The sequence below is a fragment of the Mchenga conophoros genome, linkage group LG2 (genome assembly GCF_057382185.1).
Source record: "Mchenga conophoros isolate Kocher_MC1m ecotype Shallow Benthic linkage group LG2, M_conophoros_male_GT1.1, whole genome shotgun sequence".
NCBI lineage: Eukaryota > Metazoa > Chordata > Actinopteri > Cichliformes > Cichlidae > Mchenga > Mchenga conophoros.
The window spans coordinates 20,681,947-20,696,595 of NC_140527.1; the positions used below are offsets into that span (position 1 = coordinate 20,681,947).

At 41.4% G+C, this 14,649-nt stretch overlaps 1 protein-coding gene across 1 annotated transcript; it reads left to right on the top strand.

The window, feature by feature from the left end:
• Nucleotides 1-302: 302 nt before the first annotated feature.
• LOC146581874 (plastin-3-like) lies at nt 303-10,591 on the top strand. Its single transcript, XM_085287843.1, has 16 exons — nt 303-442; nt 2,715-2,801; nt 4,087-4,238; nt 4,481-4,610; nt 4,739-4,871; nt 4,951-5,032; nt 5,110-5,275; nt 5,679-5,818; nt 7,024-7,119; nt 7,374-7,560; nt 7,647-7,725; nt 7,816-7,930; nt 8,667-8,800; nt 9,036-9,159; nt 9,335-9,459; nt 9,623-10,591. The coding sequence occupies exons 2-16, from the start codon at nt 2,741-2,743 to the stop codon at nt 9,753-9,755; spliced, it is 1,857 nt and encodes a 618-aa protein (XP_085143969.1). The 5' UTR covers nt 303-442; nt 2,715-2,740; the 3' UTR covers nt 9,756-10,591.
• The last annotated feature ends 4,058 nt before the right edge of the window (nt 10,592-14,649 follow it).

Below are 14,649 nucleotides of genomic sequence, written 5' to 3' on the forward strand. Positions count from 1 at the left end.
TACTTACATTAGTTTATATATAATGTATTTCAAGTCTGCCCATCAAAGAGTTTATTGTTTGAAGTTGAGAAACACAAGCTATTAATGCTAATTAAGCTACTGTTAGTGTTACTACATTTTATTTGTTTAGCATTACATATCAGTTGGCCATAAGTGAGTCTTCGTGTTTCTCTCTGTTTCATTAGTGCAGAATTTTATGTTCTTGGTAAATTTCGCCATTGTCTCCGAAGAACACCACAGACAGTGTTTTCTTTTGCTTGGTGCTCAACATGACCGCGGGCATGAGGAGGAGGCTTGGTTAAGGGAAAGGGTGGCGCCGAGGGGGCGGAGCGGCTCCCTTCTCCGGGCGGCGTCAGCAGAAGAAAACGGGACAGAGGGGCAGAGCCAGGCCGACAGAGAGATTGGTTTCCCCAGGTGATTTTGCCCCATCCGCCGACTACAGGTAAGCACAATGAGAGTTTCAGGGCGTTTTCTCGTGACTAATGACAGGAGGTAAAGACTTTTATGCATCGGAAGAAAACAATTTAAAACTCACTGCGACACATCAGCTGTCCGTCCATTCACCTAGAAATCACATTTTACAGCTTATGTGGGGATGCTTGTAGAGACTGTATTCAATAATATTTTAAACATATGCTAAAATACGCAGTATTTGTGGGTTAGATGGCTCATGGTATGCACACATGGTAGTTAAGCAAAATGTCACCTTGTGTATTACTTTTATTCTTATTTCATGACTTTGTCTTCTTGGAATACTATATAACTTCTAAGTTGCGTATATTATTACAGCATATTGTGCGTTACTTGCAGCCTGTCTGATAAAACTCCCACTCAGGCCTCAGCCACACCGTTAATAGACGTGAAAGTGGCTTTTTCTTTCAGTGAGTGCTAGAATGTGATTGGCAGACGGTGCAGCAGCAGCGGCCGGACGAAGTGCGTCGTCACACTGAGCATGTGCCAGGCTTTATAAGCTATGAACATCATTCATGTGCGCGGGCTCTGCCTAATCTATCTGCAGTACAAATTGCATGCAGACAGCCAGACTTTTACAGCGGGCTGCAGTGCTGTTCAGTCAGTGTCACGTCTCACAACAGAGGGGCAATTTTGAGGTGGTCGGTTTGTCCAAATAATAGTCCCCCCCCAACACACACACACACACACACACACACACACACACACACACACACACACACACACACACTAATAATAATACTCATAAAAGGATTTGGATTTATTGGCAAGGACACGTCCATCTGAAGGTCTGATCTTCCCAAAGCAGTGACACCTGGTGGCGGCATGATATGTACATTTCCTATAAACTGAGTATTGTGAACGAGTTGCTACACAATTAAAATGTTTAGATCATAATACGATATTTTCGAAATAATCCGAATCACATTTTTTGCCTTTAAAAGCCTAAAAACCTGTGAAATCTAGCTTGTAAAATCAAAATTAAAAAACAGCAACACTTTTTAAATACCTCTATGCTGTTTGCACCAGTTCAAAGCAGTAGTGTGATGTGCACATATTTGGGCTGGTTTGCGTTAGGAGAGATGCTTTTCCTTTCTTTATTCAAATAACCGTGGGTATAGCTAACTGCCGTCTGATCACCACTGTTGTCTTTTTAAAGGGGCATTTTTGTTTCTAGTTTTTATAGAGATATTAGAAGGCTTGTATTCAAGTGCCTGTATCCATGTGTATCTGGTTGAGAAACCACTGTTTGCATATTCACGCTCAGCTTTGCCTGTTAATTTGTTTGTCATGCTGTAACATGATCAGGGTGCGTGAGAGATTTTTGTTTCAAGAGATGCAGCCCTAATAGGAGCTCAGTTTTTGGAAAAAAAAAACCTTATTGAGTGAGAAAACTGTTAAAACTCATTTATTATATAAATATTTTTTAATAAATGTATTAATATAAATATGTATTTGTATGCATGTAATTAATTTCTAGTTCAATTTCTGTTATTACCGCAGCCCACCTGCAGTACCTGTGTGGTCCACCAGGGCCCCACACTTTGATAGTCACTGGCCTATTGGATGGCTGTACGAAATGATCCCTAATAACATTTAATATTTTTGGTATCATTGCTGGAAAATTTCACATTGAAAATGGAAATTGGTGCCAGCTGCATATTTGGAGCCGCTCTGCTGGACAACCTGTGTCATTACAACAAGCTTCTTGTCTTCTATTTCTAGCTGCTTTCAATAATGATATTAGTGTATGGCTATTATACCACTCAGGCTCTATGCTGTCATGTACACTGACATGCCATTTCATTAGTTACACCTGTTAAGTACTGAGTTGGACCCCCTTTAACTTTCAACGCTGCCTTTATTCTTCATGGCATATAGATTCAACAAGGTGCTGGAAGCGTGCCTCAGAGATTTTGGTCCATATAATAATGGATTGCATTTATATAGCGCTTTTCGGGGCCCTCAAAGCGCTTTACAATTCCACTATTCATTCACTTTCATATTCAAACACTGGTGGAGGCAGCTACAGTTGTAGCCACAGCTGCCCTGGGGCAGACTGACAGAAGCGAGGCTGCCATATCGCACTGAAGGGCGAACTGAAGCACTGCAGCCAGTTCAGTCACAATGCATGCATAAGAAATCTGCATTTTATAAGCCTTTTATGGTCATTACTCCTGATGCTCTGTGCGATGTGTCCGGAGTTGGTACGCAGCACTTACACGCATCATTTGCCTGTGTAGGTGTCAGGTGTCTCACAGGTGTCGGAATGTCAAAGTCTTTCAGTGCCGAGGAGATGGCGGAGATAAAGGAGGCCTTTAACAAAGTGGGTGAGTAAAAATGTGTGTGTTTGTGTGTGTTCGTTCACATTGCAGAAAACTATGAATTAGCCACTTATTTTTGACTGTGTGGTGTACATGACTGTGAAAAGTGCCTCTTTGTGCACGCCTGTGTACGTGTGCAGGATCTGGCAGACAGAAGCTTTGATACGCCTACATTCCCGTTATTGTCTAAAGCAGCGATCCCCAACCCCCGGGTCACGGACCGTTAGCGGGCCGTGAGAGTTTGGTACCGGGCTGCGAGAGTTGAAGCTCAGGTGTGAAATTCATGATTTTCAGGGTTTTTAACGCTAACTCGGTTTCACTGGGTCTTTTTTCCCATTTTTTTGGTACCAGGCCGCACAGAAAAAATAAAAAACTTACTAGTGCACGATCAACTGTCTTTTCTTTTAAAAATAATCTGAGTGTTACTTCCCATTCACAAAAGACCCACGAACTGCTTTAAAAGCTTTAAAAGTATGTTCGAGACATCAACTACTTTGGATAAAAGTCATGGCAGAATATTCCAAGATTGCCACAACAGCACACACACACTACCTGTGTGAAGCGGGGTTTTCTGCGGTTCCAGCTACCAAAACAAAATTGCGGAGCAGGCTGAGCATAAGCAACACACTTCAGGTGTCATTGTCTCCCCTCTCATTGATTTAGCATTATGGTGAATTATATATTTTCATGTTCTTTATAAATGTTTTGTAGTCATGCGTCTTATTTTGAAAGAAATATTTACGCGTTACCATAGCGACCAGAGAGCATTAAGGGGCAGAGAGGAGGATGTTACTCTCAATGTTGTTGGTGCATTTCAGGAGGACGCTGCTAATAAAGTTACACAATTACACAGTGAATTTGCTTATTATTAATAAATTTACAAAATAGCACAGTTTTTGTCTTGGTCGTATCATTTTATTTGGTTGTATTTATCTGCAACACCTTAAAGGCCGGTCCGTGAAAATATTGTCTGACATTAAACTGTCCGTGGAGCAAAAAAGGACCGCTGCACTAAAGGAGCAATTCAGTAAATTTTACTCCAGAAAAGTTGGAACACTGTGTAACGTAAGAATAGAAAAGAATGCCATGATTTGCACATAATTTCAATGGAAAATACTACAGAGTAAACATAAGCTGAGACTTTAGGGCACTGACTCTTAGCATGTCACAATGGCAGCACTTTAAATCTCGCCCTGCATATCTGGAAAACTGTAAATGAAGAAATAAAGAGTAGAAGTTTAAGCTTAAGTAAAGTTCTCTTTCATTTCCTGTCTTGACACACCACGTGTAGATGCGGATGGCAATGGGTACATCTCCTCCACCGAACTTGGCAATCTCTTCCGAGAGGTTGGCTGTCCTGTCCCGGGATACCAGCTCAGACAACTCCTCCAGAAGCTGGATCTGAACAACGACAGCAAAATTGAATTATCAGAGTTCGAGGCTGTAGGTAACACTAGTTAACTAACTGTAGTAATTCACAGCTTTACTAACAGTTTACTCACAGCAGCCAAAAAAGTAAACATGTTACATAAAAATCTGTTTATATACTAATGTACTGTAAAGAAAGGCAAAGTACCATAACATATTAAGTGATAAATGACTTATATTGGTTAATATCTTGACAAATATACAGTAACCATGGTTTGATTGTCTGTAAGTTAGCGTGTGTTTGCATATATATTCAGCTCTTTAAGGAACTCAAGGACGACCGCATAGCCCAGAGTTTCAGGAAAGCTCTCAACAAGAAAGAAGGCATTGTAGCCATCGGGGGCACCAGCGAGCTCTCAAGTGCAGGAACTCAACATTCGATCTCTGGTTAGTAACGCCATATATAATATGTGTGGTGTCACCGCCTGGTGGAGTCAGAGAACTCTCTGATCAAACAGCCTCAGGTTTTAGTCGTCGCAGAAACAGATCTGACACTTGGCTTTGTCGTATTTCAGAGCAGGAGCGCTTCGCCTTTGCCAACTACCTCAACTCGGCTTTGGAGAAAGATCCCGACTGTCAGCACGTTCTCCCCATCAACCCCAACACCGAGGATCTGTTTAAAGCTGTCGGAGATGGCATCATGCTCTGGTAAAGCAGTTTTCTTTAGACGCTGTTTGTCACGTTCAGGCAGTGCGCTAAGATGCTTCCCTCACGCTCACTGTTTCAGTAAACTCATCAACCTATCTGTGCCTGACACCATCGACGAGAGAACCATCAACAAAAAGAAACTGACTCCTTTCACCAAACAGGTCAGTTGGTTCCCTTTCACATCTTAATCGTGTGCTGGCTTAATGCGATTTAACCCTTGACCCTTCATATCCTACAGGAGAATCTGAACTTGGCTCTGAATTCTGCTTCAGCCATCGGGTGCCAGGTCGTCAACATCGGAGCTCAAGATCTGAAGGAGGGGAAACCTCATCTAGTGCTCGGGCTCCTCTGGCAGATTATCAAGATAGGGCTGTTTGCCGATATCGAGCTGAGCCGCAATGAAGGTGGAGCACAGATAGATTTGCAGATAGATTTGTCTGTGGAGAGGGAATTTTGCAAACATGCAAAAAGTAAAACACAATTTAAAGGGGACCCATTATTTGTTTTCCTATATTTTCTATCATTTCACTTCCTGGCCACAAAAAAGTGACTCACTGTAAAATGTCACATTGACCCGCCTTTAGCTCTTCACTAAGCTTATGCAGTGTCACTACATTTACTTCTATCCAAAGCTGCACTGACTTCTTTGACAAAATCTGAACCCTCTGTGACAGTTTGAGCCCAGTGAATCCCAGATAAAAAGGAGAGTCCCAGGATCAGAACATGGAAGTTTATATAGCAGTTGTCCTTTAAATACATGCTGGAGTTTAGTTTAGGCACCAGAGTCATTCCTCTCTCTCTGTATAGCTATTGCAGCGTTGCTAGAGGAAGGTGAGAGTCTGGAGGAACTGATGAAGCTCAGTCCTGAAGAGCTGCTGCTCCGCTGGGTCAATTTCCATTTAAAGAAAGTCGGGATGAAGATATCAAACTTTTCTGCTGATGTTAAGGTAAGAAAATGTAACCAGTCGCTTCACTGTTTGCTATTAGAGACTGAATCCTTATTTGATCTTTTACAGATGTTGGGTCACAATTAAAAAAAATCACATTCTCTTCAGGGTAATATGCCTGTGACAGTATAAACACTTCATTCATGGGTTGTAGCTCTGACACACGGGCGTTTGAATAGTTGCTTAGATTAAACATTAAACTAGAATATTTAAATGATGAGGGCAGAATATGCACAAATAGTCCCTGTGAAACAGAAGAACGTTTGTTTTCCACTCATGGCTCTGTTTGAGTTCACATATCTGATATCGTCATGTCAGGCTAAACACAGCTACCTGCTTTTCTCTGAGCTTTCTCTTCATGAGGGACAGCCAATCAGAGGGAAGCTGGCTAAAGGGGAGGGACGTTTTAAAGACAGAGGATAGTTTGTTTCAGGTAGAGGATGAACTGATTGTCTCCACCAAAGCCCAGCATAAGCAAAATAATTATAGGTCAAATTAAATAGATCAGCGGTCCCCAACCCCCAGAGTCGTTTGGTACCGGGGCGCAAGAGTTGAGGCTCGGGTGTGAAATTTATGGTTTTGGGGTTTTTTTATCTTTATTTTGTATCGTATTTATCGTTAACTCGGTTTTCCTGGGTCTTTTCCCGTTTGTTATGAATAAATCTTCTTTTTTTGGTACCGGTGCTGTTTTCATTTTGTTGTGCTTATCCGCGACACCTTATCCGCAACATAAACTGGTCCGTGGTGCAAAAAAGGTTGGGGACGGCTGAAATAGATGTTCAGTAAAATATTAAAAAGCAAAGGCAGGTTGGCTCTGCAGTTGGCTGCAATTAACTGTATTCTGCTTTCATATAAAAATTTGTAAATGCACTTTTATTTTTGCACACATTTACACACATTAAACACACATTTACATTTATTTTGCATGAGTATTGTCACATATTGCAACAACACATAATGCTATTGAAATCAACCCTGAATAAATGAATAAATGTCACTCAAAATTCATGTTTACTCTCAAAATGTTGACTTTAACTAATCAAACTACGCTAAGTACAAGTAGAATATAAATATTACATTTAATTGAATTTTACTCCTTCATGTTTGTTGAGGGTGAAGAATCTTTTTTTTAGCGCTGGGAATAAACATGAGCGCAGTCTGACACGGGTCTGTCTCTGCCTTTGTGCACTTCTGTTCCCACGCAGGACTCCAAGGCCTACTTCCACCTGCTCGAGCAGATCGCCCCAGATGGCAGCAAAGAGGATGTTCCCCATGTTAACATTGAAATGAGCGGTCTATATGTGAGTTTGCTTGAAAGGCAGCATGTCGTTTGCCTTGTAGATTCTTTGTTTGTAGTGCTGTTCTAGTCAGGCCTAACCCTTCATACACACCCTGCATACACACACACACAGTAGAAAAATGCCCCAGTGATGTCAGAGAAAATGGTTCAATTTCTTTATTTGAACGCTTGAAAACTGAGAACTAATACAGAGGATGAATCTGTCATTTAAATACATGCATATCACACGCCTCTGTGCCTGTGTGTGTGTCACAGGAGCAGGATCTGGTAAAGAGAGCAGAGTGCATGCTGCAGCAGGCCAACCGTCTGGGCTGCAGGCAGTTTGTCACTGCCACCGATGTTGTGAGTGGAAACTCTAAGCTCAACATGGCCTTCGTGGCGACCCTTTTCAACAAACACCCGGCTCTCACTAAACCAGAGAACCAAGAGTGGATTGTGGAGAGTAAGCATGGATGAGCATTTCCTTTCTCGCTCCTGTAGTCGCTGAGGTAAGATCCTGTGGCTGACTCTGTCTTTCACGATCTCCAGGTGAGACCAGGGAGGAGAGAACTTTCAGGAACTGGATGAACTCTCTCGGCGTCTCTCCAAATGTTCATCATATCTATGGGTCAGTGTGCGATCTGTACCGTTTAGCAACACTCTGATATGTATTTTACATGTGCATGTTCACCTCACACGCCACTGTGTGTGTGTACAGTGATCTGCAGAATGCCATAGTGATTCTGCAACTTTATGAAAAGATTATGGTTCCAGTGGAATGGGACAAAGTCAATCGCCCTCCATTCAAAGCAGGAGGAGGCCACTTAAAAAAGGTAAATACACAAACTGCTTCATTCAAAGAACAGTTTTTAATAAAAGATGTTCACGTGGAAACGACACATACACATTTAATGGGTGTGTATGATGCTCATTTCCAGCTCCATATATTTATGCCTTAGATTGGGTCTTGGTGGAGCACCTTGTTTTGTTTCACACTCGACACACATTCTTCCCGTCTCTTTAAGACAACCGTTTTCTTATTGGCTGCCCCTCATACAGAGACAGTCTAGTCAGCAGATGTATGGAGCTTGTACGCTGACAGTCTAAGCTTAGGTGATCATATTAAGGACATCTTACTCACAGCGATGACAGCCAAGAATAGAAAAACTGTCTTAGTGTTTAGATCAGCCTGAAAGCTGAACTTATGACTCGTGAAATATATTAAAAAATGTTGCAATGTGTAAAACGTTAGTAAAAACAGAATGTATCCAGAATGTATCCATCCATCAACAACATTAACAAATCTCATAAATCCATATTTTACTCACAGTAGAATTTAGAAAAAACTGCATCTACAGATTGACCTTTTTAGTATTATTATTTAAAATGGTAATCTACTCTTTTTAAACATTTGATATGTTTTCTACTATAAATTAAATGTGGCTTTTGAAATTTGCAATGTTTTGTTTGTGTGCGTGTAAAAACTAGGATTCCCAAAAAAGTTGGGACAGTGTATAAAGTGTAAACAACAAGGTGCAGATCCCAAAAATGTCTTTCTGCGCACTGCAGATTGAAAACTGTAACTACGCCGTGCAGCTGGGGAAGCAAAAAGCCGGGTTTTTCCTGGTGGGGATTGGTGGACAGGACCTGTACGACGGAAACCCTACTCTAACCCTGGCACTGGTGTGGCAGCTGATGAGGAGGTGATTTTCTTTTGATTCCTATGTTGGGTTTGCAGTACAATCGAGGACAGATAGGGGGTACTGCTGTTTCAGGATGGAAACCGAAAAAGTCAGAGCTCTCTCACCAAGTTCATCGAGTTTAATGCACTGAGCTGTTATGATGAGACACATCGGTGCACTGATGATTAAAAACACCGGGGCTTATGGGAAATATAGTGCTCAGTAACGAGGCTAATATTCTCACATCCACATGCAGGTACACGTTAAATGTCCTCAAAGACCTTGGACATGGAGAAGTTGCTGGAGATGATGTGATCATTTCCTGGGTCAACAAGACTTTGTCTGGCGCTGGCAAGACTTCCTCTATAAAAAGCTTCAAGGTAAAAAGTTACACTTTGCCAGAGAAAGTATGCATTCATTACACAAACTAGCCAATTACTAGTGTAATGTGAGATATTTTCACATGTATATTCTGTTTTGTCATTGTGGATTATTGCTTGTGAAGAGTGAAAGACCAGCTGTGGATGTGTGATGCTTGTGTGCTCTTCTGTTTAGGACAAAATAATCAGTAGCAGTCTGCCAGTTCTCGACCTGATTGATGCCATCCAGCCGCAGAGTGTCAACTTTGAGCTGGTTAAAAAGGAAAATCTGTCAGAGGAAGACAAACTGAACAATGCCAAGTAATCACCTCTGCTGCTCCGTTTGTTTCCAGTAGTTACTGGGCTTTTGTATTTCATTACATTGCTATCTAGAACCTTAGCTGGCAGTGGGGCATTCTGATTATTACATCAACGTTGTGATGATGAGGTGATACACTCTAATTACCATCCTTCCTTTCTCCAGGTATGCCGTCTCCATGGCGAGGAAGATTGGTGCCAAAGTCTACGCCCTGCCTGAAGACCTGGTAGAAGTCAACCCCAAAATGGTGATGACCATCTTCGCCTGCCTGATGGGGAGAGGGATGAAGAAAGCTTAAAGGAGACACGCTTGCACCTAAAGACAAACAGACACACGTGTAGTGGGCATAGATGTACTGCGTTGTTGTTTTATGTGGTTATTCTGAGCTAACCAAAACAGAGTGAATCCAATCTGAGTGTAAACAGTAAAGTGCAGTAAAGTGGGACTTCTTTAACGGCTACATGATATAAAGGTTGAGGTTTGGTTTGGGGCTTTTCTTTGGATCTTATTTTTACGATCGTTTACGAGGTGATCATCGTCTGTGCTACTCGCTGAGATGAATCTAATAGAGCGCTGACTATCACAGGGTCTGAGCCATGCATGCTAGGACTGTGCGAAGGGGAAACCTGTTAAGAAAATATGAAATTGTGTCTTTATGTTTGTCTTTAAGTTATGACACGTGGCAAATATTCAAAAACAACTACTTCACATCTCACATAGAAGCACCTAATGCTGCCTTTCCTCCATTCCTGAACATATTTAACATTTTCTCAGCTGCTTTTTCCTCTCAACTTCCCATGTGTCAGTTATTGTTCTCGAGCCATAATAATCTTTCATGTATATGACCAAAGCTGTGCTACATTATAGGCAGATAATATATTCACAGAATATAAAACTGAAACCTGTTTTAACCTTCAATGTCTATTAAATGCTTTGACTAGGATTTTTAACCCAGAACAGCACATCTGTAGTGCTTTTTTCCAGCACTTTGTCTGTAGACGGTCTGTTCCAGCATAACACTTGAATTCAGTAGCTCTGCTTTTGCTGCCATGATGACTGCAATAAACAACCTCAAAGGTTTAGTCCTGGATTACGTCTGTTATGGTAAACAATAAAATCTTTTTTCATATATTATCTAGTTTTGTGTTCTGTGTGATTTGTTCTGTTGCCGTTTCAAGCGTGTTATTGCAACAACCACACATTTACTTACTGAACAGAACCAATAGCAGTCATTCATTTCCATTTCCTTAAATATTATTATTGAGATTTTGCTTCCAAATAGCACGATGTTATATTTATTTGTATTTAGCAATTAAAGACTGTTTTACATTTAATTGATGGCACAGCTGAGGCTACTCTGAATTTTCTTGGTCTACTGAAACAGGATATCATGGATAAATGTAAGTTTCATTTTTAAGAGAACTCAGACTCCTGACAGGGACTAGAAAGAGAGAGCATATTTCTCCTGTTTTGGCTTCCCTTCATTGGCTTCCTGTTAAATCCAGAATTGAATTCAAAATCCAGCTCCTCACATACAAGGTCTTAAATAATCAGGCCCCATCTTATCTTAATGACCTTGTAGTACCATATCACCCTATTAGAGCACTTCGCTCTCGCTCTGCAGGCCTACTTGTTGTTCCTAGAGTATTTAAAAGTAGAATGGGAGGGAGAGCCTTCAGTTTTCAGGCTCCTCTTCTGTGGAACCAGCTTCCAGTTTGGATTCAGGAGACAGACACTATCTCTACTTTTAAGATTAGGCTTCAAACTTTCCTTTTTGGTAACGCATATAGTTAGGGCTGGACCAGGTGACCCTGAATCCTCCCTTAGTTATGCTGCAATAGACGTAGGCTGCCGGGGGATTCCCATGATGCATTGAGTTTTTCCTTTCCAGTCACCTTTCTCACTCACTATGTGTTAACAGACCTCTCTGCATTGAATCATATCTGTTATTAACCTCTGTCTCTCTTCCACAGCATGTCTTTATCCTGTCTTCCTTCTCTCACCCCAACCAATCACAGTAGATGGCCCCGCCCCTCCCTGAGCCTGGTTCTGCTGGAGGTTTCTTCCTGGTAAAAGGGAGTTTTTCCTTCCCACTGTCGCCAAAGTGCTTGCTCATAGGGGGTCATATGATTGTTGGGTTTTTCTTTGTATCTATTATTGTACGATCTACTGTACAATATAAAGCACCTTGAGGCGACTGTTGTTGTGATTTGGCGCTGTATGGTAAATGGCCTGTATTTGTATAGTGCTTTACACGTCCAGTCATCCACCCATTCACACACTATATAAATAAAATTGAATTGAATTATACATACCAGTCATTTCTTTTGTGTATGTGTGTGCTGCTTAAGTATTACATCAAAGAATTGGCTTTAACTTCAGTCAGTCTGCTCAGCAAACAGCAGCAGGTTAATCCAAATCTTCTACTGGGTTGGGGGGTGGGGGGGGGGGGGGTGGACTCATGCTTGAGAAACTTTGAGATGATCTGAGCTCTGTGACGTTGATCGTTATCTGAAGATGCATACACTGTGGTTATAAAGGGATGGACATGGTCAGCAACAGTACTCGGGTAGGCTGTGCGATTTATGCTCAATACTCCCAAAGTGTGCCAAGAAAGCATCAGCCCACACCGTTACACCACCACTACCTGCCAGAAGCACTGATAGAAGGCAGCATGAAGTTGCAGCAAATAAGCAGACTCATCAGAGCAGGCAACCCTTTTCCAATCTACTGTTGTCCAGTTTTGGTGAGCATGTGTGAAATGTGGCATCAATGTACAGTACTGTTTTTACCTGACAGGAGCAGCAGCTGGTGTGTATTGTGCTGCTGTCGCCCATCTGCTTACATTGTTGCCCATTCAGAGGTGCTCTTCTGCATGGCTTGGTTGTTTTTGAGTTACTGTTGCCCTCCTGTCAGCTTGAAGCAGACTGGCCGTCTCCTCTGACTGCTGGGATCCACAAGTTATTTTTGCCAGAAGAACTGCTGCACACTGCATATTTCCTCTTCTCTCTGTAAACACTAGAGAGGGTTGTGTGGGAAAATCCCAGCAGATCACAGACCAGCCTGTGTGATACCATCAACCACGCCACATTTAAAGTTGTTTAAATCACTTTTCTTCCTCATTCTGATGCTCAAACCGAACTTCAGTGTGTTTCCTGTACAATCATGCCAAAAATTCATTGGGTTGCTGCCCTGGGATTGGCTGATTAGATTCACATTAGCCAATAGTTGAGCAGTTGGTCCTAAGAAAGTGGCCATTTTACTTATGTTTATATTTAGGACTCAAGGACTAAAGAAGTTTATTGTCATTTCATATGGTGTTACCCAGCCTGAAACAAAATGCTGTTTCTCACCAGCCTCTACAGTGCAATAAGCAATACAGTTTAAAAGAATAAGTTTAAAAAAGAGCAGTAAAAAAAGGCATAAATAGCATAAGATCTAAGTTCTAAAACAAACTCCAGTCACATGTCACATTCGTTTGGGTAGATAGCAGCAGTCCTTTCACAGAAGTCCTTTCACAGATTTAATATAATGATTACAAATGATTTCCATAAACTTTGCAGAAACTATCAGGACGCAGTTACGGCTGGCTTGTAAGGCTGGAACACAACAACCATTTACTCTCTAATGAAGGTCATAGTAAATGGTAAATGGCCTGCATTTGTATAGCGCTTTTCTAGTCCATAGGACCCCAAAGCGCTTTACACTACATTCAGTCATTCACCCATTCACACACACATTCACACACAATCACACACAATCCATTCATCCATTCTGCTTATCCTTATCAGGATCACGGGGAGGCTCCTGAAGCTCATATATTACCCAATATTGAAAGCACAAAACCAAAAAGGAACAGCAACCTAACACAAAGGCCAGATTGCTGCTTTACGAGGGACCGTAAAGGAGCAGAAAGAGCAGAGGCAGAAGCCACTATACTACATCTATCATCAGGGGGCGGGTCCTAGGCCTCAAAAACACAAATCACAGCCAAATGTATGCACAGACAAGCAAACAATAGCAGTGCTAGCGATCCATAACCTTGTTTTAACTAATTTTACATACAGCCTGCTTTGATCTTAAGTGGGCCGGACCAGTGAAAATCTTTCTGTCAGTGTGAAGACTTTTAGCTAAACACTTAATCCCTGAGATGTCTTAATATTGTTATTGTACATGTACAACAATTAGTAAATGCTTTTTAAAATAGAATAAAATTGTAGGTTATTATGTGGCAGGTAGTGGAAAAACTGTAACTTTTTCCATTGAATTGTTTATCTATCTATTTGGTGTAGTGTGAAAGTCTTTGTCAACAGCAAATCTGTCAAATTTATGAAAAAACTGTTTAAAGTTCAAAATCCATGCACTCCTTCACATTTTCCAAAGCCTTCGAGCTGCCCAGGTTGGAATTCTTCGCTGAGCTGATTCTGGTCCCCGGGCCTTATGTTTGATGCCCCTGAGAGTGTTAAATACAAGTTCAGAGTTATCTGAAGCAAAAAGGAGCTAAGCTGTGATTTACAGACAAAGCATTATGTTAAAATGTGTTAAGACACTGATGGGAACCGACATTATATTTGATTTGCTATTTTGCTAAAATGACAGACAGAATCCATCAAGGGTTTAAGTGATGTTTTCAGTGGAGGCAGCGTGCACAGTAGCATGACCTAACATGGGTGGAATGCAGGTAGCATTAACTTTATTGAATATACAGCAAGGTGACTATCTCCAGGCTTAAAATGAGCAGGAGTTGTTTTTGTGAAACAAAGGCTTAAATATTTGCAGCTGTCCTGCAATATAAGAGGGAAAACTGGGATAGGTCAGTTGAGCTTCTGACAGGTTGTTAATGTGTCTGCAGTGCGGTGTATTTGTCATCACTGCAGCAGTGGAGCTGCTATCATGATTGAGAGGCAGCTGCTTCACTTTCTAAATGTGTGCTAGTAATAACTGAGCCAATTACACGTGACACTCGATCCCAGAAATGACTTTTACCCTGTAAGGCACTCGTGTTTTCTGTCATTTTGAACAGACATGTCAACATCCCGTCACAACCAATCAAAACACATGGTGAAAACACGTTTTTGGATAGATGGGTATATTTTTGTGTTGTTTTGTAATCCATCTGAACAGAGCTGAAATAGTGCAGGTGCACTCACAAAAATCTCTCTCAGTAATCAGCAGAATACACACACACATGC